The sequence below is a fragment of the Falco naumanni genome, chromosome W, assembly GCF_017639655.2.
Source record: "Falco naumanni isolate bFalNau1 chromosome W, bFalNau1.pat, whole genome shotgun sequence".
Lineage (NCBI taxonomy): Eukaryota > Metazoa > Chordata > Aves > Falconiformes > Falconidae > Falco > Falco naumanni.
This window is the reverse complement of record NC_054079.1, coordinates 8,128,162-8,155,749: the sequence shown is the minus strand read 5'-3', so window position 1 is coordinate 8,155,749 and position 27,588 is coordinate 8,128,162. Positions and strand designations below refer to the sequence as shown.

The window sequence follows — 27,588 nt, the reverse complement described above, 5'->3', positions numbered from 1 at the left end:
TGGCAGGGCCTGAGAAACTGAAAAGTCCTTGACTTAGGGCAAGCACTACTTAGCAACAACTAAAACCATCAGTGTGTTATCAGCGTTGTTCTCATATTAAATCCAAAATACAGCTCTGTACCAGGAAGAAAATAAACTCTAACCAGGCGACACTTACATTTTCATATTTCCTGCTGAGTCACTATGTTGCCCTGCTTCTTGCTCAGTACTACCTGACTGCACCTCCTCCTCCTGCTGGTTTTTGGCTTTCTATAGCCACTGTCAGACAAAAAAAAAAAAAAAAAAAAAAAAAAAAATTGCTGCTGTTGATTGCAGGCCAGGTCTTGCTTTCCATCATGTATGAGTAGTCCCTGAAGCAGACTGTCAAGTTTCAGTATTTCAGCAAGGAGAAACCAGTCCCACGAGTCCTGTTGATAATATGCAGTCTGTACTTCAGCACTGCAATCCTCCACTACTGTGCAACTTTCACATCCAGGAGGCAGCAAGTGCAGTAAAGTAAACCATTCTCAATAAAAAAGTTGTAAACCTAATTTCCACAGTTGTTAGACAGGCATATACTTTCAAATCTGGTCATTTAATAATTACTAACAAGTGTATAATGAGACAACTGAAGATATGCCTTTGCATGACAGCATCTCAGCCTGGAGAAACACAAAACAGCACCTGCCTTTTCTGGCATGCTGAGACTAGTATTCCCCACCTACCCATAAACCCTGACCTGTTGAGCTAAAGAACACTGCAGGCCCCCTGACAACCAGCCTCCTCTTCAGAGATCCCCAATAACCTCCTCCCAGAGAGAGCTGGGGAAAAGGCCCAGCTCAGGAGAGGAGAGATCTTCAGGGTGATGATGGAGGAGGAGCATCCTCTTCAGTAGACTGGAGATCACTGCCTGCTCTGATCTGCACTGACCACAGTGAAGACACAACAAGGACTGCCACTAGAAGCTGTCCCCAATATCTTCATAAAACATGTACAACCCATGCTGAGCCATATGCCACTGTCTCATAGCTCTGCTGTTTAAATCAAACCTGAGAAGAACTTTCAGATGAATATGAAAGACAAGGTTCAGGCTTGGAAGGAGACCAAGCAACACAGATACCAAAAAGCTCTGAGTTCTGAAAAGGAGACTAGATGCTTTTGCAGCTGAGCAGGGCACCTTTGTTTTACTTCACATTCATGATAGCTCAGCAAGGAACACTAAGCAATGAGAGAAAAGTTAGTAAGGGAAATAGCGTCCCAGGAGGTGGGCACAGTCGGTGCAGAACAGCCATGCATGAGTTTACCCACTCAGATGATGAAGAGGAAATACATGATGCTCATGACATTCCAACATGCTCTGAAAGCAATCATTACCTTTCAACAAGAACTTGCAAAAATGAAACACTGTCAAACTTCAACCTATGACGGTCATGTAGAATACAACATAATCTTATTCCCACCAGAGAAACCAAAATGGGCGTAACTTATTATTTGCCTGTGGAAGAACTGAATATGCCCCTTGCAAATGAAGACATTCAGTTCCATAAGTAGGTGTCTTTGACATTTACTGCCAACTGCTGGAGACAGGTGATCTCTGCCATCCCTTGTTCCTAAAAAGGAGACTGCAACATTATAACTATCACACAGTACTGAAAAACTCTGGAGTTTTTTAGTAAATCAAATGAAGGAAAAATACCTTACATTCAATTTATCTTTTATTTAACCCTCACCATATGTTCTCCTTGATGTTTCAGTTAATATATTTTTCTGATTTTAAAAGTTAGATATTAGAATTTAACTTAAGATTGCTGCTGCCAAGTTTTGCTGGTGAATTGATATGTTCACACCTATTTGCAAAAAAAATCATATAAGTAATGGAGAATATAAAGACCAATACTTAAAAAAGTAGAATTTAGTAGTCACAAAAGAGGCTACAGAAGACTTGAACTTAATTTTCAACTACCCAAAAATCAATTAATTTTAAAATTATCCAGAAAAATCAGGAGAAAGAGAAACAACTGAAACAAGCCCTAGTTTTGCAATGCATATTCAGATTGCCTATATAAGGAAAGATTTGTTTCCTACTTAAATCAGAAACAACAGAATCATTTCACAAAAAAACACATAAAATAGCAGATTAACTTCCAAGGTGTCGTGGTTTAACCCCAGCCGGCAACCAAGCACCACACAGCCGCTTGCTCACTCCCCCTCACCCAGAGGGATGGGGAGGAGAATCGGAAAGGAATGTAAAACTCAAGGGTTGAAATAAGAACAATTTAAGAAGTAAAGCAAAAGCCGCACACACAAGCAAAGCAAAGCAAGGAAATTCATTCACTACTTCCCATCAGCAGGCAGGTGTTCAGCCATCCCCAGAAAAGCAGGGCTCCATCACACATAACGGTTACTCAGGAAGACAAGCATCATAATGTCAGATGTCCCCCTCCCCTTCCTTCTTCTTCCCCCAGCTTATATATCCAGCATGACGTCATATGGTATGGAATATCCCTATGGCTAGTTTGGGTCACCTGTCCTGACTGTGTCTCCTCCCAATTTTCTGTGCCCCTCCAGCCCTCTCGATGGCAGAGCCCAAGAAACTGAAAAGTCCTTGATTTAAGTATAAACATCACTCAGTAACAACTGAAAACATCAGTGTCCTATCAACATTGTTGTCACACCAAATCCAAAATACAGCACTGCACCAGCTACTAAGAAGAAAATTAACTCTATCCCAGCTGAAACCAGGACACAAGGTACAGCTCAATAGCTCCAGAATTTATCTAACCAGATCAACTTGCTTGACTTGGCAATTAATAGTTACATTTCTGTAGTAATATAAAATTTAGACAATTCATGTTAGATCTAAGGGCATAAGCAAAATGAGGTTCATAGATACAGAGCAGTTCCTATCTTTATTAACAATTAAAAAAATATTTAGTGTTTGTTACTGCCCTTTATCTAAGCATTTCTCATTGATATACCCAAGATATAAATATATCAGCTGATATTCGTATGTCATTTAATATTAGAAACAGTCTTACTATATTGTGTTGCATATGAAATTGTGTATAAATAGTGAAGTATACCAGAAGTCTTTTATTCACATCATTAAATTGAAAATATTGTCATTAAAATAAGCAAAGGACAACATTTTTTCAAAACCTTTTATTTACTATTAAGAAAAAACATCAACTTTGGTACAAATTATACTATAAAAAATTGGTTCAGTGGGGTAAAAACTTAATTAAAATTTCTTAACCCAGAGATTTCTGTAAAATTTGCTTGCACAATAAGGTGCTAACAGAAGTTAGCCCTTAAGCCTGGAAGCCTTGGGAATCTGTCACATAGCAAATATAATTTCATTGTGAAAGTGAACTTTGGTAGAAGAAACTCCATAGGACACCTGAGGTAGTAGAAACTGGAACAAACAGCAGTAGACATTATTTACAACTTAAGTACTAAATAACATTAAGAACACACAAAAAATAATTACACAATAAAATTTTCATTCCAGCTTTGATCCAAAGAAAATAAAAATATTGCATCACATCTGTATTTTAAAAACACCACAATTACCAGCAAGCTGAGGGAAACACAAACTCAAATACATCTAGAGGCAGTTTGAGTTTGAAATGTGGTAGGCATGGTGATCTACAAAGTAATACTGATTAGCTGAAATTCATCAGTTTATACAGTTTACATTTCTGCTAGAAACAGTATTAATCTGAAAACTGATCTTTCAGTACACGAATTGGCAAGAGGGCATCCTTTAAAGTTTGCACATAAAGACTTGGAAACAATCTTATTAGAATGAGAAATTCTAAGGTGGTCAAAAAGAGCCAAGTACAAACCAGTTCAAACTACCAAACTTCACATTTCTGTATTATCTTTAACTCTTCAAAGTCTGCCAATCTTTCAAAACAAAGGAATGTAAAGATTCCAGAAGAAACACATTCACAACTAATGACGCTGCTTTATATTAGCACGAGCACTATGATCCCTGTAAACTTATCTTTAAGATGTTTTACTTCCAATTTGTATTGTACATTTTTAATGTACTATAGCTTATTTAGTTTGCCCTGAGTCCTTGAAAATAACCAATTTATTTCAGTCCAACAATTCAACTGGCTTCTGAAGAGTTAAAAAATGAACAGTAATATTTTTTTTTCCCAAAATTGATTAAACACAATGAGTAGTTGATTTAAAAAGACCCCCCTCTCTTAAAAAGGCAAAAGAAAAGCTGTCATTTTCCTTCGGCATTACATGCATCAGAAATTAAAAACCTGCCTTTAAAATAATTTTTAAAACACACCTGCTAAAAGCACAAGTTTTGCACTATAGGTGAAGCTTTACATTTTACTTAACCTTGTTTTTCAAGTCCAAGTTTGTTTCTTCTTAAAATAAATACCTTTCTTGTGGTAATATTTTTAACATTTTCAAATTAAATTATCACTAATGGCTACAGTATATAGATATGTACAGCAGAACAAAAACAGCAGGTAAAACTTGTTATCAGTGGAGAATGTGACCTCAGTTTTGTTACACAAAGAATGAGATTTGCTTGTAGGTGGCACCTGCTCCCAGTGAAGTACAGGACAATGTCTCCCATAAACTTTAATGGGAGCTGGGTTTGGGGCCTTCAACATGAAATTTCTCTACATGATTTGCCAGAAAAAACTGCTATATGAAAAGAAGGCTCAACTTTCAGCACAATTCAGACCGAGTTGCTTTATGCAAGACATACATATTTTTTTAAATAGCCTATACTGTCAGAAGCTGAAACACTGACTTGAAGATGGCATTTTATTTTATTCTGGATTTCCAGCAAATCTGTTTTTAAAACTCGTGTCAGCAAGGTGTTCCATGACACAGTTTACAGCTTTTTCTAAAGACTATTTTAAAATAAGATCACCTTTCCCTGAAAGTTAAAAATACAATGAAAACAAACTTAAATTTCAAAAGAAATTACATGACCAAGCAGTAAATGCATAGTGAACCACAACTGCCTGCTCTTACTTTAAGGCATGCAAAATGTTATTTTAACGTATCCACCAATGTTTGGATTTCTTACTCAAAAAACTTTGTATAATTAAGAGAGACAGATACAGAACATCCTTTTAAACAGTGCTGAAAAATAATTGCAGAATCCTCTGCTTACGTCTACATGATGTGAAATGGAACAGCAATTGCTATATTAAAAGAGATCCTGAACTCTTCAGCTGCTAATATTGCTGAAAAAGTGCTCCAAATAAAATAAAAATCACTTATCTGCTAAATAATCATGCAGATTTAAGGAAAAATGCTTTTGTGTTCACATAGAGCCAGATGTTTGAAAAGGCACAGTTTACAAATCTCTGCGCAAGTTGTGAAATGTTGCATACTGAGCTTAGGTAAAGATCTCAATTTGTCAATCACATACTTAGGCAGGGTCCTCCACTGGCCTTATGTCCTTGATGTATCTATCATTAAGGCCAGTAGAATAATACAAGCTGCTGTGCTTAACTGCACTGCAAGACAGTTATTGTATATTCAGTAACATCTTCAGTATATCAGCCTTACACATAAGTAGCTACCACGTAGTACGGAAGACTGGGTGTTTCAGCAGCTCCCTTGATGGGGGTCTGTCCTGAGGTTGAAGTTCTAAACACCGATGAGTCACATCTCTCAAACCAGGAGACAGATGTGAAGGGATTGATGGAGCAGTAGTTGCACTAGCAATCTGAACAAAGGGAAAAAACCTTGTTTAGAAGTCAGTGATTCTTAAGCCCCCTCTCCTACCCCAAAAACCTTCAACAAGCAAATAATTTTCAGCTGACTAGTTTTTTATATATATATAGTTATATATATGAGCTTTTATCCACTTAGTATGCAGTTTGAGGATTACATTGCTGCTTCCATTTATAAAATGGGTCTTAAGTTCCCTTTATGCTTCTTTCCCCAATAACACATGCTTTATTACTTTTCACAGTCTACCTCTCTCCTTACACTTCTCTCCAAGTTTTCCTCTGACAGAAAGATTCTGCAATAACCATCTGCTAAGCAGGCCATAAGAAAAACTCTTATGTCACACTTACAGGTATCTTTTAGTCTAATACTTGCCATCACTCTTAACAGGCATAGTGTAAGCAAACACTGAGATATATTAGTATGAGCAATTTTACATTATTAGATGTTAAACTGGCTATGCTCTTGCATTGTCTTACTGTATTTCTGCTACCACCACCAAAGGGCAATCTTTCTCACAATGAAGCAGGTCAGTCCCAATCAAATTAATGTTGATCTTCTCTAGATCAAATTAAGCAAGACTGAGAACACTAGGGTGGCACCACCAGATTCACACAAAGAACCAAAACAATTGCATCCCTTATAAGTGATTTGTATTTAATTAGAACATACTTGAATACTGCTGTGCTAGTACTGTTTTGTGGAAACACTTTCTTCACTCATACTAGTGAAGATGCTAATCACTTTCTTCACTTGTGGCAGTATTTTCATTATTCATGCCTATAGTCCAACTATACTTGTTAGAATTAAATATACTAAATTGATTTTAGCAAGAAACATGAATGCCAAAATAGATGACCTAGAAGGGGGAGGAATAATATTAATATAGAACATAGCAGAATGGTAAATATCATTCAGCAAAATCTAAACATGGAACATCATGTTTTTACCAAAGGACATTCCCCACTATGAAATATAGAATGGTTTGGGTTGGAAGGGACCTTAAAGACCATGTAGTTCCAACCCCCCTGCCATGGGCAGGGACACCTTCCACTAGACCAGGCTGCTCAAAGCCCCATCCAGCCTGGCCTTGAACACTTCCAGGGATGAGGCATCCACAGGCTTCTCTGGGCAACCTGTTCCAGTGCCTCACCAGCCTCACAGTAAAGAAGTTCTTCCTAATGTCTAACCTAAACCTACCCTCTTTTGGCTTAAAGCCATTACCCTCTGTCCTATCGCTACATGCCCTTGTAAAAAAGTCCCTCTCCAGCTTTCTTGTAGGCCCCCTTTAGGTACTGGAAGGCTGCTATAAGGTCTTCCCAGAGCCTTCTCTTCTTGAGGCTGAGCAACCCCACCTCTCTCAGCCTTTCTTCATAGGAGAGGTGATCCAGCCCTCTGATCATCTTCATGGCCCTCTTCTGGACTCGGTCCAACAGGTCCATGTCCTCCTCATGCTGGGGGCCCCAGAGCTGAATGCAGTACTCCAGGTGGGGGGGGGGGGTCTCGTGAGAGTGGAGTAGAGGAGGAGAATTACCTCCCTCGACCTGCTGGCCATGCTTCTTCTGATGCAGCCCAGGAAGCCAACCAAATCCTGGGCTGCAAGCGCATTTTGCTGGCTTGTGTTGAGCTTCTCGTCCACCAGCACCCTCAAGGCCTTCTCAGAGCTGCTCTCAATCCATTCTCTGCCCAGCCTGTATTTGTGTTTGGGATTGCCCTGACCCACGTGCAGGACCTTGCACTTGGCCTTGTTGAACTTCATGAGGTTCATATGGGTCCACTTCTCAAACCTGTTAAGGTTCCTTATATGAATACACACATAAATGCTTTATGGTAGAAAAAAAAAATTCTTTTGCTTCCGTATTTTACAGGATTGTAAAGAAAGAGTTCAAATACCAATCTTCTGCCTAGAGTCAAGATCAACTGTATTCCGAAAAACACTTTTTAGCCTGTTACATTATGTATTTATATCTTAGAACAGAGCTTTCTCTGCATATTATTGTGTTGGTAGCCTTTTAAATTTTTTTAAACTAGCAAGTATGATTATTATGTTGGTATCAATATTGATTTTGTACTAACACCTGCAAAACAAAGAAAAGCCACTGCAACAAACCCTACTACTCATATACTTTTCTAAAATTCACATTGCTGTGTATGAAATTAGTCAGTGACTTTTGTAGTATATTTAGAGTAACAAAGTACCTCACCTTAAATATCAGAGCAAGATGATTGGAGTGTTTCTCTGCATTCCAGGGAGGTTTAGCACAAGCCATTTCTATAACAACACAGCCAACACTCCACACATCACAACTCCTACCATATTGCTGACCTCTCAGAACCTGAATAGATAGATCAAAGCTCAGATTATCCACTTCAAAGTCTCTTAATTCTAAGTAATTTAGATTTTAAAAAACAAACCAACAACTAATAAAACATCAGTCAAGCGCATTCTGATCATCATTTCAGTTTGAGAGAGTGATCAGTGATGTAAGTGACATAAGATTTATACATTGTAGAAAGCTAGTAAATAGAATGCCTGATCAAGGGGCAAAGTATCTTGAAATATCTTTTGACCAAATTGTCATTTGAGCTTTAATAACAATACTTATTATGTGTCTTGCAACAAACTACTCAGAACAACTTTGACAGCAAGAAACAAATGTCATTATTGCCATTTTGGAATCATTCCTATTTTCTAGAACAAGTACATTTAAAACACATTTGAAGAATTTACAGCAATTTTCTGTTATTTGGCTGCATGAATTAGCTTAAAGAGTACAAACAAACTTTTTGAAGTAACTCCCAAAACTGGTTTCTTACCTCTGGTGCCATAAACGCAATAGTTCCCAACAACTGTCCCTGAAACTCCCCAGCACCAGTTCCTTTTGATGCCAACCTGGCTGCAGCTCCAAAATCAGCAATTCGTAATCTATGACCTGTGCTGTCAATTAGCAAATTGGCACCTGTCAACAGCATAATAAAAATATTGCTAGTTGGCTTTTTATTAAAGGCAAAAGGATGAACACTTTTCCTCCCTCTTTTTCAAAGCTATAAATAGGTTGATAATCCCCACCCACAATGTCAAGGAAATGTAAAAAATCAAGGATAAAGTCTATATAACGTCACTTTTCCCTTATGCCTGAATGATACTGCACACAGCTTGAGGCTGTCAGAGAGATTTAGAGAAGCAATCACACTTTCAAAGTAGGGCAAACACAGGATTCTGGAACAATACCTGGAGATGGAATAATGAAAGAAAATGGTGACCTAAAATCCTGGAGTTTTTCATTGCCTGCAGGCTCCCCGTGAAATTTAAACTTATTTCATCCTTAAGCAACTTTGAGTTGTCTTGAAGAGAATTACAGAGCAACTGAAAGTTTTTCCTATTTTAAGAAGAAATATTAAAAGACATTTGCCATTGCTATGTTGCTACTTATCTTGATATCTCTCCAGTTTATGGACAGCTATAGTGACATTACAGGGAGAAGTTTAGTAAGACTGGTATTTTCAAAGAAAGTCCACATTTTGTTTGTCAAACAGTACAACTGTGTTTATATTCAATTAGGATGAAGGAAGAAAACCCATCATAATATTCCTATACATTAGAAACCTGACCTCTTTATTTTGGCTTATTCACAGATTTTACTGTCATTTCAGGGTATTTACATTAAATTAACTAACAATCTTCAAAGCTATATGGCAAATTCGTATTTTATTTGAACAAATTCAGAAAACTAATTTTTCTAAGCCATCGGCACAGGTAGTAAGTATCCCCAAGCATAGTATGAATGTTCTGATTCTTTTCAGTAATTAAAGATTCTTAAGTATAATCAAGACAAACCCAACAGAAATAACACTCTTGAGATGGTATCCAAGAGAAGCAATGGGTCTCAAGCCAAAATAGGTGCTGCTTTCTGAATAGTCCTTTTCCAAAGACATTCTAAATAATTCTCACCTTTAACATCTCTATGGATTATCTGATTCTCATGGAGGTAAGAAAGGCCACGTAACAGTTGATCTGTGTAATTAATAATAACAGATTCTTTGAAGGCTCCATATTTACTTAACAAATGAGCAACTGAACCCCCTAGAAGATAAAAAAAATACAATTTATGACCACTTATATTTCATATTAGTAGAATGAAGCACTGCCTCCTAAAATTGGAACTTGATATTGATATTCCTAATTCCCTTCCTTTCCTTTCCTCCCCACCCCCCCCCCCCCCAATAAATTTAAAGTTCTATAGGCAAAAAGTAATATACTTGGTTACTTAATTACTTTTTACTTGGAACTGTACACATTACAAAGACATAAGTCTTTATGCTTCTTAATATTTTCATCTGTCCTTAAAAGAATGTACAAATCCCTTAGCGTACAAAGTACTGTTGTTGATAAAGAACTACATATATTTATATCTACATTTTGCACTAAGGTTTTCAAGTAGTAGAACACTAGCTTTCTTTGGGGCAATAAGTATGTGCAGCCTCCAGTAAGTGTTCCCTCTGAGGATCTTAATTTACTTTTGTTATCATCTAAGTACAAATATATAGAAGCAAGTATACAAGCAAGGAAAAGCAGTATCTTCCTCTGTTTTCCAAAAGCGATATCTAGATCCTCAAGATTTTGGATTTCCATTGTGCCTCAAAGTATTCTAATATAATTTGGGCTTGAATGAGGTAAAGAAAATTCCTGACATTTCATTATCTAAATTAGTAGTATTTCAAAAAAATTATACTTAAGAGTTAAACACCCTTAGTTCTGAGAAAATATTTTCTGTACTATTGTTTGTAATAACACATACTTGGGCTTTGCTTGTTAGCACTTTGGTATTGCTAAGTAATTTCTGCCAAAGAATGTAAGTTATGTTGCAATATTTTCTTTATAAGAAATAAGGATGTATAAAACACCAAATCTAGTCTTGGTAACTGGACTGCAACAACATATAATCCCATTCATAAAATTAATGAAGTTCCTTTTTAAAAAAACCCAAAAAACTCATTTAAGCTGTTCTGGAAGTAAACTTTTCTACCGGTTACCAACAGCAATAAAAATCTAAGTTTGCAAACTGAAGTGATGAATGGAATAATTTGCAGTATGAAACTACATAGTTCAAGACTAATTTGATACTTTCATTTTCTTTGGCATACAGTTGTTTACCTGCCATCCATTCAATAAAGAGGTTATAGTTACTCTTCTCACAGGTAGCACCCAACATTCGAATAATGTTAGGATGGTTCAGATGACTCATCATCTTTATTTCTTCTCTCAGTGCTTCAACTACCTCTTCTTGCTCAGATGATGTGTTCCTAACATATGTCACCTGTTTTGAAATATCGTATTCAGATTTACCTTACATAATTACCAGTCCTGTAACTATCCCCCTTCATTACAGTAAAAAGAATGAATGGGTTTCTGTCCCTTTTCACCATCTGGAAACAGCAAGTATTCTTTTATCTCAAGTCCATGCAGCTGAGACCCTATATCTTCATTTGAGAAAGTCATAGAAAATTAAGTGTTTTTTCTGGAGAAATGCCAACAAAAATCTCTCCAAGGGTGGGGTGGGGTGGGGAAACTTCCCTCTTCACTCTCCTCTGCTTAAACTAGGAATTATTTTTTTTTTAATAATTTTCTTCAGGTGTTGAAGAAAAGGAAGATAGATAAGGCTTAAAACAGGATTCTGACAATGATGTTATATGTAAGACTTTTTACCAGTTTAACCATACTATCTGTTTCATAACTAAACTGCTTTTCCCAGAAAGTCAATGGGCAAAAAAAAAATAAAATAGCCAATCAGAAGTCCAGAAATGGAACTGGAGCCAGCCCCAGCTCTGACTCATAGTAAATCTGAAATAATAGTATGTTGCAGAGAATTTCCCCAGGCCTCAGAATTGTTATCATCTCTTCAGGAGGAGCCTCAAGGACCACATGGACAGTCCTACTCTTTCACAAGCAAGAGAGCTTCAAAGGAGAAATACCTGATGACAGATATTCTTTCCCTAATTAAATGTTTGGAAATTGCCCAATTCCATAGACATAAGTTCATTTTAGAATTAATAAGAAAATGTTAGGTCCAAGATTCCCTCTGTGTTGATATCACTGATTCAGACCTAAGGCACCTTAAATGTGGAAGATTTACTCACATCTAGAACCTTACCAAATCTTAAGCAAATCATGTGCATTTGGGCCTCTCAGTCATATTTTTGTATTGAATAATTTAAATATTAAAAATACTTGCTTCAAAGTCAGCTGTTGGATCAGAGGAAAGAAGCATTAAACTACATTTCCTGTGCTTAAACTCTTTTAGGAAAAAAATCTTGACAAGGGAAAATTACTTTTAATAGCTATCTTTCAAATAGAGCATCAATTTGGAATCAAGGGACCTGGACTCTATTCCTATCACTGTCACTGATTTTTGAACTTGATAAAAACAAAAATGCATTTGAAGAACTATGAAAGAAAAGGGGTGTATAAAAAAGTATGTCATCCCCCCCTTTTAAGGAGAAGTAAAAGAAACTGAAAGCATGTTAATCCCATACACATAAAGACTGTATTATGTATCATGTGAGCACACGCAACAGGGAGAAGAGGAATTAGGGAACAGAAGTCAGAGAGCTTTTATATTTAATATTTCAAATAAATATTGAAAAACACAATATATTCAAAAAAGTGAAGTATTTACCTGTTTTATAGCCATTAATGTCCCTGTTCCTACATCTTGAGCTTGGTAACAGGAAGAGAAAGCTCCAAGACCAATTTGCTGACCTTTAAGCCATTCTGCATCTTCTCTGTAATGGTGTTTTGCTTTGGTATGTCCAGGCAGGGTTTCTGGTGTCTGTGAATTAAATTCCAAATCAATCCCATGTTTACTAACATGCACCTAAAATGTAGATATTCTGGAAGGTTACGAAATATCCAAGTTTATATGCCTCTCTTCTCCCTTACAGTTATTTGTACTGTATGTTATACGTGTTTCAGTTGAGACCAGAACACCAGTGTATTCCTTAATCCACATATTCCTACTGTATGTAAAGAACAGAGGGCCTTCTCTGTGTTACTACCTGAAGGTGAAAGGCAAGATGTAAGGACACAAATAGGAGCAAGACTTTTTTTCTATTCTTGATTTCATGTCTAGTCAAGGTTTTAGCACCTATAGTAAACACAAACAAAATCATGTTTTCTACTTAATTTATTTCTGTCATTTTATGCTTCACATGTTGTTACCTCGTGCAAAGGGATCACAAAACCCAACATTTCATTCCTCTTTCCAGTAACTCTACCAAGTCTCTTACCTGCAACCTCACAAGCTTCCAGCACCTGTCTTACTCTAAAGTCAATACACTCAACCATTTTGTGAACTTTTGTAAAATACTCCTTTCTTTCTCTATTCTTATTTCTTATACTTTTGTCTATTTGCAAACGAACATATTTTTCCTGATTTCTAAAGTATCTCACGCCTTCTCTCTCAGGATGTGCTGATGGTAAGATCTCTTCCTACTCTATCTGCCTTTTCTTTCAGAAACTGATTTGGTTTTGCACAATTGCCTTCAAAGTAAATCAGCATTAAGACTCAGTACAGTTCTACTCCTGCTTAAAACCTTTGTTCTCATTTCTTGTTTCCCCACTTTTACACTTTCTTCTTTCCCATTTTAAAAGGTATACAACATGATGTCTCTCTTCCAAATACTGTCTCTAAACTTAATAAACACGGAAGGATCCTGTTAGCACTCTCAACTGGAAAACTGTTTATACTCCAACTTCTATGAAAGGGTATTGAGTCCCTTTGTGCTTTATATAACTTTGGGAATAAAACAGCACTGCTTTATAAATTCAGTGAGCCTCAGTTGAGACATGCTAAATTACCATATGCATACTTACATCCTGCTGAATGATTATGATATCTTCACCATTTTCAACATGTAGTTGGGGAATTATTGGCAGGGCATCTTGAGATGCTGACATTGCCATAGCAATAGCTAAAGCTTCCTCTTCTTCAGCTTCCATCTTTTCCTCGCATTTTTGATTATGATTTACATCATCTTTGTAAGTATCATAATTTTCTGCCTGCTCAAGAGAAAGAACTGCAACTTCAGACTTGAATGTAACTGTGCCATCACTTCTTGGCACAGAGGCCTTGAGCAGGTCCTCAATACTGGAATTGAGCTCTGCATTAACATCCAATTGACATTTCTCATCTACTGGTGTGAACACTGTCTCTTCACTTGGTATAACCGCACTGCTACTACTATTGCCATCACACTGCAAAATATCATTCAGGTCAAGTGTCATACTGTTGTTTGAGGTTTCTCCCTGCTTGTTCACATTACTTGGGGTGGGTCGTGATGGCTTTGGCCTGTGTATGTGACTGGATGGCAATGGCCTGGCTTGGGTAAGGACTTGAGAAAGTTTATCCAGTTCTTTATTTTCAGAACAGTTTCTCTGAAACCAGAGAGAAAGTTTCTGCTGTGTTTGAGGAGAAGGTGAGGGGATTTGGCAGGGAACAAACCCCTGAGGTCTGAGATTAGAGACATCTGTTACAGTGCCAGCTAGTACAGATGGGTTTGAAGGAGACAGAAGCATTGGGAATAGTGACTGAGAATGACTGGATGAGGGAGAAGAGTTCAAACACTGATTGGGGGTTTTTCCTTTTGCTTGAATGGCTGGCTTTGGTTGCTCAGTGGTTACAGATGAAAGTCCCACAGCAAGGCTAGCCAGCATCTCAGAAGTGTCCTCTGGACTGGCACTCAGTTTATTATCACTTAAACTTTTCTCATCTTTCCTTGATAACTGGACAGTATTGTTAGGAGTATTACTTTCTGTAGCTTCTGAAGAGTTATCTGGTACAGGTAGCTGCAAAATTTTTTCATGTTGACATTCCCCAGAGTGCATTTCTTCCATGCCTAGCTGGATGGCATCTGCAATTTCCATTTCATCTGCTATTGCCATCAGACGTCGACACATCCTTGCATAATGAGTTGAGCTTGTCATACTCAACATTTCTAACAGCTTTAAAAAAACATGGGGCACTCTTGCCACCATTCTTGCTGCACTCAAAAATACTCTGCGTGATAGTTTTCCAACCATTGAGTGGGAACTGTCAATTGACTGCAAGGCAAAATTTAAGAGGGAGAGAAGTTTCTTATACCTGAAAGTTAAAAAAGAAAAAAAAAGAAGTGTCTTATAAACTGATATGCTCTAGTTAAATAGTGCCAAGAAAGCCATTACAAGATAACCTATTTAGCTGTCAGTTCTGCAGTAGAAAGCAGACTTACTGCTGCGCTGGTGCTTTAAAATTGTTTCACAGGTCAGAAGTTAAGAAATGCAACCATTTACTCTGTAAAGTAGGTGCACTTTTGCATATAAATATACACTATTTGTTTACAGGATTCAAAACAACCAATTTTTGAAGAAATCACCAACACCACATTCAACTACAAAGAGTAATAGTCACATAGTGTAAGTACCTGTCTACTACAGTATCAGCCTGTAAAACACCTCCACAGACAATGTGGGGATAAAATTCACCAGGAATTTCCAACAGAAGTCTATCTATTAGACAAAGTCGCCCCAGTAGCGCTTGCCAGTTGCTAGACTCAGTTTGGGTTCCAAGAATACAGTTTAAGACATAATCAACACCACCAATACCAACAGAGCCTATAAAAAAAGTTGATAAAATAGGTATTAGACATGTTCACAATCTAAATAAAGATCAGAACTATATCATACAGAAATATACAGTGTGCGCCCAAATTAACACCACCCTCCTCCCCAAACTGCTGAGAGCAACACTGTTCTCTTTGCCATGCTGGCAAATATTGGATAAAACCTGTATTAAATTTTAAACAATTCAGTATATTTGCTTGCAATAATAATTCAATTATATATGAAGAGCTATTATTACCAGATTTAAGTATTTCTCTCCCAACTGCCAGCTCTCCTGCTTGGCCTTTACACATCTCCAATAGCGTTGAGACTGAAAGTTGACTTGTTCGACTATAAGAAATTAAACCAAAAAAACCAACCAACTTTGATTGCTTTGAAGATGCTTTGAAGAAAAAACATTTTAATCATTACATTTCAATAATCATTACCTTAGAATTGTGTTTGGAAAATTATTTAACATCATTTTATTCCAATACACTTCTATAATCCTCTATCTGTAAGCTACCAATATTGTGACATTTTTTATAAGAACACTTCCAGAAATGTAATGTCTATCACTAATAAATAAAAAACCCAAATAGAAATCAGCTCCCCATTTCTCAAATTCTTTGAGACTTTCAGGCAATAATCTCTTTACTAAAATAAATTAATTCAACTGCACATTACGATCTCATCCTCTTGCACAAACAGGCCAAATACAGGAATCCAGCACCATAAGGAACAGTTCTATTTCACTTATACCTTTAATTTTAGATTTTCTATTGCTAAACTATTGCCAGTGAACCTCTAGTTGCCGTTTCAGAAACAACGCTGCTTAGGAACTAAACCAAAAGAGACAAAAACCAACCAAACAAAAAAATAGCAGTCTGGTGGACTTCTGCATCTACAGCTGAAGAAATGGTTGGTCTGGCAGAGCAGACAGAGTAGCTTGGGAGAGGAAGAAAAGGCTTATTCAAGCCAGAACTGCCAAATACATTCACTCAGAATAGCCATATACTAACATTACACTATGAAGTAAAAAGTAGCAGTGTTATGTTAACACTTCATGACATAGATGTACAACAGCTTTTGTTGAAGTAGGAAACATATATATATATATATATATATATATAAAAGATACAAAATTTGATGATTGGTACTTGCTGACTGCTTAAAGGGGAGTCATGAGAATTAAACCAAAGCAATATTAACTGAGATGGAGGCGATGGTTGATGACTGCACCCAACATATCTTCCTTTATTTTAAGGGGAAAAAAGACCTTATGCAAGCAAAACATCATTTAAGAACCATAAGTGCTGGAAAAATATAAACAGGTGCCTCCAAAACCTACATCTTTCAAGACAGAAGTTGGTTGGTAGCAACTAGACTTTAACAAAAACATTTATACATATGATCCATACATTTTATTTCACTGCCACCTATAAATGATCTCCTAGTTCCATATAAAATAGCAACAAATGAAACTTCAAGACATTTCAGTAACAATCCAAAATGAATTTGAAGTTCATGAGACACCATACCTGTTGGCATCTGCACATTTAACTAATACCATCTCTACAACTGGTTTGAGAAGTTGCTGTAGTTTAGTCCTCTCTGCTAAAGTATGACAAGGAGTATATACCAGCATGGCTCTTAAGGTTTTCTAAGAGAAAGAAAAATAATACATATGAAATCAAATTAGCTACACAAATTTATTTTAAGAGTTGTAAATAATTCTATATAAATTGCATTCAAAATATCAGCAAAATTTTCAAAGAATAAACAGCTTACTATATATTCACCATTAGAATTAGTCATGTATTCTTTGAGATTGGAAAGAATCTCATCATACAAGTACTGTTAACACTTAGTGCTGTAGCAAGCATTTCCTTATATTTGACCAGTAGACTCATGCCATTTCACTCTTGCTATTTTGTTCAACCCGCTTTCAGATGATGGTTAAAAGTTATCAGTAGTGCTCAATTATTAGGATTCCTGACTCATATATCTCTTCCCATTCAAAAATTAAGTAATTTGGAAATTACTAGAATATGAGTAAACAGCTACTTACTAAAGCAGCAACATATACTTTGTAGACAGGGTCGGCACAGACCATGGACAGCACACTGCAGCAGGATTCTACCACCACATCTCCTGAGATACTGGTCTGGGATGACCCACTAACTGCTCCCAAAGCTCCAGCACTTGTGTTGTTTCCATTGCTACTTCCAGAATTTCCAGTGCTTTCACCATTAGCCAATAACAGAGCACCACTAACATCATGGGAAAGACGTCTAAGTGCCATCTCACGTATATTCCAGTTGTGAGAAAACAAGCAGCCAACTAACTCCATTCCAAACACCTGCCAAAGAAAAAAGCAGCATTACAGGAGTCAGATTGAATAAAACTGCAACTTAAGTACTTAAGAAGAGCAATCAAAAAGATCAAATAAATGTTTCTGGTGAAAGATCACCTTAAGAAGCTTGACAGCAAAAATGTGCCAGAAGGCAGTGTGTTAAAAAAGATTCTGTGATATCATTTATGATGTTTCATTTCTAAGTGTTCAGTTCTCCAAAAACTCTGCTAAGAGAAATGGGGGAATGGCTTTATGGATGGTTTCATTCACTCTGATTTTTAATTATTCAGTATGGAGTTCATTTCTAGACACTGATATAAACAACCCTGAAAGCAAGGTCTGGCTATACCAGACAAAAATTACAGCAGACATACAGGCAATACAAGTTCTCCCATTTCTTTTAAGTATGTGATCCCTTCTCAGTTGAACCCACCTCTAGAGTAGATGTTATTTTGATCATTCGGCTCCTGCAACCCAACTTGGGTAACAGCAAATGCCAAATTTGTATTTATGTGACACTTGCATAACCAAAATTAGAATTAAGAATACTACATTTTATTACACGGACCTTTAATATGAAGCCTGAGATGAAGTCTAAAACTGAATACCCCAGTGAAAACAAGACTGAAAAACCTTTTCTTCTGATGCAAGTTAAATATAATTCTTTCCAATAATAATCAACCATAAAGCTGATGGGATTCAGAATAAATTTTTGAATTGTTGATTTGAAAATTCTAGCAAAACAGTTTAAAAAAAATATCAGTTTTTACATTTGAAGCTTCTTTTACAAAGTAAAAATACCTGAATCCATGGCTCAGCTAAATTTTTATAGGCAGAAGGGATCTGCTGGACCCCATGATGAGTAAAGTTAAAATTGCTATCTTGGGTTCTTCTCTGTGATCCAGCTGTAGATTGCTGCTGAATTTGTTGATGAACCACATGGAGAACAGAAGAAGAATCCACAGGGCTTGGCAATTCATGACTACAGATTAACAACAAATAGCATGCATTAGCAAATAAAACATTTACCAAAGTAAATACTTTAGCATATTTATGAACATCAACTTAGGATCCAGAAGCAGATAGTTTGTTATACTCAGACTGAATCCCTACCTATAGAAATCATGAGATCTCCATTTAGATCTACAAAGAGGACATATAAGTTGCTCTCTGTTTCTTCTGCATTCTTCTGCCCCTGGAACACAGCAACAGGATAATATGTATTTCAGTTTTACATTGCATAAAACCAGAGGATGGCATTATTATTTTTAATTTTTACTGAGAAATGCCAGTTTCAGGATAAACACTTCTGAACTGAACCATGTGCAGAAGCCTGTGCATTTAAATGTTTTTACATGCAGAAACACTTCAGCTTAGCACTACAATTTAATATTAAAAGTTATGAATTGAAATGCAGGGGTTTGGTTTTATGCCTCAAACATAAGTAATACTTTTTCAAAAGTATTAAAACATGAGAGACAGAATTTTATTTGTTAAAGCAATCTAATTAAAATACTTTATTTAATGCAATATATAAAAATATACTCCATAATTCACTATATAATCCTAGTAGAATACTTTCATGCATTCTAATGACAAGTCACAGAGGGGTAAAATCTGTTCCTAGCCTTGCTCTAATTGGACATGATCTTCTCACTCAGGTAAAAGGCTCAAACCTCTAGCCCTGCAGTTAACTTCTTTCTCAAAGCATTCACAAAGCAAGCTGTAATTTGATAACTGATAATAAGGTATATATTGATAGTACCTGAATGATACCAAACTCTCAAAGAGCTATAGTCATCACTTAAGAGCATGTTTCTGTAACTTTTAAAACAAACAAAAACCCCTACCAACACACAAAATTATAATACTTCTGCATATTTAGTCACCAGAACTTAATGAGACAAAGATGACAACGTACATATTGACATGCAGTGGTGGTGTAACTTGTTCCTGCAGCCATCTTCACACACAGTTAGGCTCTCTTCATCCAGCATGCCTAACAAACAAATGGGGCACATCTGTTCTTCTTCATCCTTCATACTATAAAAAGAAATACTTTTGATTGCAAAATGGCATATCAGAATTCAGAACAGGTTTAACAGTGAAAAAGATGAACTTTATTTTGAACAGTCACTTCTGAATAACTATATGCTATTCATTACTCATTCTATGATGATGATGATTCTCCTAAACCTTGGTCCGAATAACTGAGCAACCAAATTTTTAGAAGCACTTACAGACAACACTTTGTTGAAATGAAAGAGAACATCACAAAATGCATGACATCTTTTCAAACTAGGTCAGACACCAACTGGAGATTGAAAGGACTATCCTCGGGCACTTATTCCCCCCCCCCCCCCCAGCTTCTTGAAACAAACCAATCTTTGCTTTTTTTACTTTTCCTTTGCTTTTGAAAAACTAAGACATTTTTAGATTTTGAAAGTTATTGTCCTGGTTTCAGCTGGGATAGTTAATTTTCTTCTTTGTAGCTGGTGCAGTGCTGTGTTTTGGCTCTGATGTGAGAACAATGTTGATAGAACACTGATGTTTTTAGTTGTTGCTGGGTAATGTTTATACTGAATCAAGGACTTTTCAGTTCCTTGGGCCCTGCCAGCCAGAGGGCTGGAGGGGCACGGGAAATTGGGAGGGGACACAGCCAGGACAGGTGACCCAAATTAGCCAAAGAGGCATTCCATACCATATGACGTCATGCTGGGTATATAAGAAGGAAGGGGAGGATGTTCAGAATGATGGTGTTTGTCTTCCCAAGTAGCCATTACACACGATGGAGCCCTGCTTTCCTGGAGATGGCTGAGCACCTGCCTGCCCATGGGAAGTGGTGAATGAATTCCTTGTTTTGCTTTGCTTGCATGTCCGGCTTTTGCTTTACCTATTAAACTGTCTTTATTTCAACCCATGATTTCTCTCACTTTTTTCTCTTCTGATTCTCTCCTCCATCCCACTGTGGAGGGAGTGAGCGAGTGGCTGCATGGGGCTTAGTTGCCAGCCAGGGTTAAACCATGACAGCTACATGCAGGGTTTTTTCCACACTCTTTCAGAATAGAGTCACAAGATAGTCTTCAGCCCAGTACAGAAAACTGTAAACACTATTTGATGAACGTATGTAAAACTCAAAAATTCAACAGAAGAGAACAGCCACTCAATAATTTTCTGCCACTGAGAAACAGATGTAATCGATTCACATAAACACTAATATATCTACATATCACATGTAGATTTTTTTAAAAAAAACCAAACCACCACATTTCTGTTTTACATGTTGGTTCCATTTTATTTACCCTTACCTTAATTTTTAAATGGCTATAACCAGAGATTTCACCAGAAAAGTTATTCTAAGCTTAAACAACATGTAATAAAAAACACAATTTAAACTTCTGCATTACTGTTTAAATGTGTAAAACTTAGTACTCCTACTAAAAATGTAAGTTATAGCTGGTTCATGTTTAAAAGTTTGCAGGAACCCTGTATTTGCTCATCAACCGTATATTCTAAAAATAAAAATAATTTGTGTATACATTGTCTCTATACATATATATTAGCTTCTAGTTTTTTGCAAGTGATTGACGCTAATTTTCTTTATCTTTTAAAAATCCACAAAAATAAGCTTACAGTGTAAAAATTCAGTTCCACGATATGTATAGAAACACGAGTTTTAAATTAAAACTTATTTTTAAAGAATTAATAGTAAAACAAAAATAACTGCAAGTCACAGTAATTATCAGAACTGAGTAAGCTTTTATCTCAAATTAATCTGATGCTCAGTGTTCTCCAATACTTATATCATGCAAGATTAGACTCACACAGAATGATAACTTATCTCATTGAACCAGTAACACAGGGAACTAATCATCAGGTGTACTGGCAAACAACTGAAAGAATCTTTCATCCTGTCAAAAATGAGAACTAATGCAGCAAAGTTCACAGTCCAATAAAGTCATTCCTATAAAAAAAAATAATCTTTCTATGCAAGGTATATAATTAAAGGAACTGACTTGCCAAATAAACCAATTAGTTAAGTAATTCTAGAGTATATTATGTATTTATGTAATTTATTTACAATGATGCAATTTGACAATTTGGAAAAGTAATTAAAAGACTATGGGAAATTAAGGTCACAATATGTATATCAGAATTATAAACCTGTCTGAATATATTAATCTAACTATATGCTTATTATCACAAAGTAACATATCAAGGTCCTCCTTAAGTTTTGCTTTACACAAAAGCAAGCCTCGGTTTTGGTTGCCTTCTGTGGTTTGATCTCTCTATAGGATGTCTAGTTCACTCAGTCTGCTAATTAATGCATGCACAAATCACTTGTTTAAAAAGTTAACCAATATCTTTTCAATATAAAAGAAAAAGCACTCAAGTGCTATCAAAGAATCAAACCACTTAAGACTGATAAATAAGGCATCTTTTAATATGGTATAAACTATAAAAAACCATAATTGTTTAACCACTCATTTTGCATTAAGTGGTTTTTAAAATATATTCTTAATTAGATATAGATATATAAACCCCATGGTTTTTATATATGTTTACACAAACAGTACATTTACCCAGAAATTTTCAGTATATTGTCATAGGCCCAAGCATTTCTCCAAAGTAGTACAAATTTATTAGGACAAGAGGAAAAAAATGAAATTCTGTTTCTTCATTTGTCAACATTTGCACAAGTACTATATTTGAACAAATGCTCACAAACAAACAAGTTTCCAAAGTTAATGTATACGTTTCAGTCTTGAAGATGATCATTTACATTTCTAGAGTTTGTTTCCCAAATTCATAAGAGTCAAAAAAATTCTTTTCACAGCTCTACTTAACTTTTTACAAACAGAAAGTATAATGCCCACTTGGTATGACTGTGAATAATGTATGCTTGACTCTTGATTGTTTGCAAATACAGAGACTTAACATGGCTTGAAACGAAAGCAGCTTTGAAAAAAAAGAATGTAGGTGATTCTAAGCCTCAAAAATTAGAAAAAAATACATAATAAAGTTTTTAATTCCTTTAAAGAAATACTAACCTGTTTTCTGAACTAGATGTAGAAGTACTAGATGATGAAAATGTATGAGAATTTGACATGCGTGAGACAAACTTCTGGATGGTGTTACGAGATGGAGCTTTGATCCTCGAGCTACGCCTACTGTGATATTTCTGGAACAAACTCTCAACCTAACATCAGAAAAAGATGGCAACAGTCATATTTGTGCTATGAATAGCTTGTATTTAGAAGGTAATATTACTGAAGCTTAACTACTGCTAAGAAAGATCTGTTTACCTTCACAATAATGCATTAGCAGTATAGCAGGAATTTCAGAAGTCTTACTAATAAATAGATCACAAGAAACTTTACAACAAAAACCTATTTACTTATTAAAAATAGCTTTAAGTATACACACAGTTACTTCTGAAGATCCTTGTTCTGTTTACCTTTCAGCTAATCAGTGAGACACATAAACAAATTTGAGTAGAAAATCCAAGATTTGAATCACTTGCTAAACTACAGCTCTCTACTAATTCTTTTAGCTATGCCTTTTATTTGCAGATTTTTTTCCTACTTGCAGGGCTCTTGAACCCAAATTAAAGATATAATTAAAAACATATATTCTTGCTGCTTTGAAATGCAGTAGTTCTCAGCATTTTTAAGATAATGTTCTAAAGACTTTTACATGGAGTCTATTTTAGGTCCGCCATTAGATCTATTAGAAATCTATTACCTCAAAGTTCTTCAGCGTCTTTCTCCAGAGCATTGGGTCTGAGGGTTCAAGCTGGAAGACTCGCAACATAACAAACAGCAGATGAATACAGAACATCCCACGACCACAGCTACAAGTCTGCAAAGAAAAGTATATGCTAGGGCTCTACTGAATTGATAATTACATAGATCATTAAGTTCATCATGAAGACATATACTAGCCCCCTCCCCCCCTTTTTTATTAGAAACCCAAAACTAGTTAATGCAAAATATTTCATATATAGATAGTCATATCTTCTTGCATGGCCTTACATAAAATGTGAATCCTCAAAATATTATTCAGGAATATGTATGGAAAAGTAGACAATTATAACACCAGTTCTCTTGATACACACACACACCCTTTTTTTATTTTTTAAAATCAGCTGAAGTTATTGCTATGCTTCATACTAGAAGGAATTTATGCATACAATCATCATATACCCATAACATGACAACAATCAAACTTAAATGTTTCTGTTTATTCAGAAACCTAAATGTTCCCCAATACACCATCACAGCAGTACTATGGAAGTCTCTGAAAACGACTTCACTATGGGTATTAATGAAATTATCACACCATTAAAAAGAATTGTGTCATGTGCTCGTCATTTATATATCCCATGAATAGAGAAAACATAGCATTTCAGAGTGAGAAACTAGGAAAATGAAGTGGCCAAATTATAGCCAAAAATACTTAAGATATACAATTAGAAGCCACTGCTAGGAATGAGAAATATACAGAATATTAGTAATTACTTCCAAGAGTATTTTTCTTTTTAAAGATAAACTAGACAAAAGTAATACTTGCTACATATTTGAAAAAATACAAGCTGATCATTATATTAAACAATCACAGATTATATCTTTTAAACATTACTTTATAGAACTATTTGCAAGGGTTGCGACTAACTTGGTCTAATTTGGTTTTGTACAGTTTTCCAAGATTAACTATAAATTAATAAAAGCTACAAACAACACAAAAATGTTCTCTACCTGAGGCCCAATAAACACTCTGTATTTATTATCAGGGCTGTCTCCTCCAATTAAGAAAGAGTTGGGTCCTATCTGCTGCAGCAGGTACAGCCTGGCTCGCATAACTTTGTTGACACGACGATTTGTTTCCTCAGGGCTGTATGGAGAGGAGCCATCTGGAGATGGGGCTCCTCGAGGTGGTGTTATTCGTCCACTCTGAAACTACATAAGCAGTTCCATCATGAGCATTTCCAGGACAACAGTAAGTTTAACTATGGGTTGTCTGTCTGTCCATCATCCCCCCCCCCCCCGATGACATAGAATTAGAGAGTCCCCAAAATCTGAAGAAACTATAACCTGCTTAGACTATATGAATGTAAAATTATTAATTTTCTTTCATGCCCAGAATTCAAGGGCAATTCAAGGGCAGAAGAGAGGTGGGGTGAGTTGGGGTGTGTCCATCCAGTCAACAATCCTATCCCCAAGGGAATATACCTTCCTGGAGAACTGACATGCAAAAAACTACAGGGGGACATGGGCACCACAACCCAAAAAACCAAAAAAACAATCAAAAAAGCACAAATCAAACTCCTGGCACCTCTTCATGCAAAAATCAAGCTAAGAGAACATACATCTTCACAACTGAGTACCTATATTTCTTCATTTATTTCCTACAAATAAAAATTGAAAGCAGGACTAAATTAAGAAGAAAAGTCATATCTAAGAGGAAAGAACAAAATTCCATACAAGAAGTATAACATGAGATATGCAGAGCATATCAAGTGATACCCTGTCATAACCCCTTTATATCAGCATTTTGCCTACCCAGAAAGGATTAGATACCAATTGTTCTCTAAGCAAATATTGCGGTATATAGCCAAATTAAAAATTACATCACAGCTTACAACTTACAGGCACTGGAGATACCCTTTTTCTTCTAACACCTGGTGATTCAGATTTAAGTGTCCTAGAGGATGATGAAAAGCTACTAGGAGAAGGACTACGTCTTCCTTTCTGTGTAGGTGAAAAAGCAGTGCTTTGTCCTTCAGCCCGAGGCTCCAGAGAGAGTTTGTTCATTTCCAATCCATCTCCTTTCCTAGGGATAGGTTTCACCACCTTGCAGCAATTAAACCATATGTTAAAACTACAAATTGATAATTTTACATTAAAGCAAAACAAATTTATCAAAACTTGTTTAGCTAGCATTATAATTAAGCCATTATTTAGACATCCAAAGTTTGCATATTCCCCAGGTTCTAACATTAACATCTAATAGGGGCTATCTTGTTAATCTATACACAACACAAGCAAGAACCTTTTTCTTGTCCATTTGTGCCACCTGTTAGACTTGTGGCAGCGACTGATTTGATTGTCAAAGTGCTTCTGTAATTGTCATTCATGGTATCTCAGAGGACAGCAGTTCTCCCATTTGGATAGTAGGAGCCAAAATAATATTTTTTTTCTACAGGTGTTGTCTGCTTATTTAAGAGCTATAACCTTGGATCCATCTGTTACATACAGTAAGTATCAGTTGATATATACCAGGATTGCTATTTCTACAGCACAATATGAACACTTGCTGCAAAGTAAAATTACTTTAAACCTGGAGGCAATACAGCAAAATTAAGGTGTGCTGTGCCCTATAAGAACCATGGGCAGCTTTTCTGCCTGCAATACAAGTAAAACAGCTACACTGCATCTGGTATCTGAGCTAATCATTTAACACATTGCTGCACTACGTGAACAGACACATGTGCTCAAGAAGAGTGAGCACATACACTTCTAATACAGTGCTTTGTTGCATAAACACTGAATTTTGACACTAAGATATGGAATATTTCAAGACAACTTTCAGCTGCTTGCCCCTCAGACCTACATAATACATGAGAAGAGTAAGGCCCCATGGAATCAAATTAAAAGCAGTCACAGCAGGCAGGCAGTTTTAGTTCTACATTTCCCCATGTCTTAGAGGCTTGACTCTAAGTTGGAGGGAAGCTCCAAGTAACACTTCAGATTAACAGAGCAGATCTCTCCTAGAAAGCTGCAGAGGTCTCAAATTTAGGAAATAGATAGATAGATAGATAGATAGATTAATTAATTAATTAATTAATTAATTAATTAATTAATGGAAGGAGCTTTCCCTGCTCAGGGTATGCAGAAGAGACATCCAGCCTCAATGCCTTTCTACCTGATGATTTGAACTGCATCCACAAGGTCAAAATACTATTTTAAACTGAAGCATTTAACTCATCCAGCTGAAGCTGTTCCACTGTCCAAAAATGCATTTAAATTTCAGCAGGCTACAGGAAGAAGAGGACAATGAGGAGGCTGTAGCCTAGCAGTTAGGCATTGCCTAAGAGAGGAAAGGCCTGTGTTTACAGCCTTGAGCCAAGCACTGCTTGTTTTACCTTAAAAAGTCACCATACTGAATGTATTCTTCTTACAAACCTGAACTTTTCAGAAACCTTTGTTGTTGTTGTTTTAAAATATATTGCTATCTGATTATGAAGATGAACAGGATAAAGGAAAAGTATGAAAAGCAATTCAGGCTGTTGTGGTTTTTTTCTTCCTACTGATTACTGTAATGCTTTTTTTCTTTCCTGGACAGCCCATAGGCACATGAATTTGCATTTTGACAAGTTACAGTTATCAGTTGCTAGTGCTTGAAAAAGTTTAAATGTGAAATGGTAGTAATTGAGAAACTGGAGCATCAAAATTAGTATTTAAATACCCAGAAACCTCAAGGGAAGTGGGCTGAACAAGGAACCATAATTTCAAGCTATGCAGTAACCAAGATGCATTTAAATTTTTTTTCAATTAAGAACTGGTTTGTGTTATTCAAGGTATTTCTTTTTTGGTGCACTTGAAGTATTTTCAATGTTCCTATGACAGAAAGTTACCAACATAACCCTTATTTCTGTTCTAGAAAAGCTGCCCCCCAACACTGTTTACTGCATCAGATGATCTCACCTTTAAATTAGCACTCCCATCAAATGTTACACAGGAGTCATACTGACCAATGCAACTACACTTAAACATAATTGCTATTAATTAACCAGCATTATACTGAATATGCTAGTATTAGAATCTTAACTGTGTTTAATAAGTTTTTGGTTTGATCTGTCTGAAATTTCTTATTACTACTTCTGAGCCATTTA

The 27,588-nt window shown here is 36.1% G+C and overlaps 1 protein-coding gene across 2 annotated transcripts in view; it reads right to left on the bottom strand.

Moving 5' to 3' along the window:
* Positions 1-4,108: 4,108 nt before the first annotated feature.
* The window catches only part of LOC121080575 (mitogen-activated protein kinase kinase kinase 1-like), a 124,186-nt gene continuing 100,706 nt past the window's right edge, over positions 4,109-27,588 (bottom strand). Inside the window, exons 3-20 of one of the 2 annotated variants that reach the window (XM_040578695.1) lie at positions 25,343-25,546; positions 24,452-24,652; positions 23,439-23,555; positions 22,745-22,893; positions 19,615-19,736; positions 18,807-18,888; positions 18,495-18,675; positions 17,409-17,699; positions 16,879-17,000; positions 15,597-15,688; positions 15,160-15,349; positions 13,574-14,840; positions 12,378-12,530; positions 10,856-11,018; positions 9,653-9,784; positions 8,518-8,660; positions 7,905-8,036; positions 4,109-5,695 (exon numbers count right to left, since the gene is read on the bottom strand). In XM_040578695.1, coding sequence (XP_040434629.1) covers positions 5,546-5,695; positions 7,905-8,036; positions 8,518-8,660; positions 9,653-9,784; positions 10,856-11,018; positions 12,378-12,530; positions 13,574-14,840; positions 15,160-15,349; positions 15,597-15,688; positions 16,879-17,000; positions 17,409-17,699; positions 18,495-18,675; positions 18,807-18,888; positions 19,615-19,736; positions 22,745-22,893; positions 23,439-23,555; positions 24,452-24,652; positions 25,343-25,546 — 3,891 coding nt within the window. In that variant the 3' untranslated portion in view covers positions 4,109-5,545. Of the gene's footprint in view, positions 5,696-7,237; positions 7,488-7,904; positions 8,037-8,517; positions 8,661-9,652; positions 9,785-10,855; positions 11,019-12,377; positions 12,531-13,573; positions 14,841-15,159; positions 15,350-15,596; positions 15,689-16,878; positions 17,001-17,408; positions 17,700-18,494; positions 18,676-18,806; positions 18,889-19,614; positions 19,737-22,744; positions 22,894-23,438; positions 23,556-24,451; positions 24,653-25,342; positions 25,547-27,588 lie in introns of those variants that run through there. The other variant, XM_040578696.1, reaches the window with a different exon arrangement.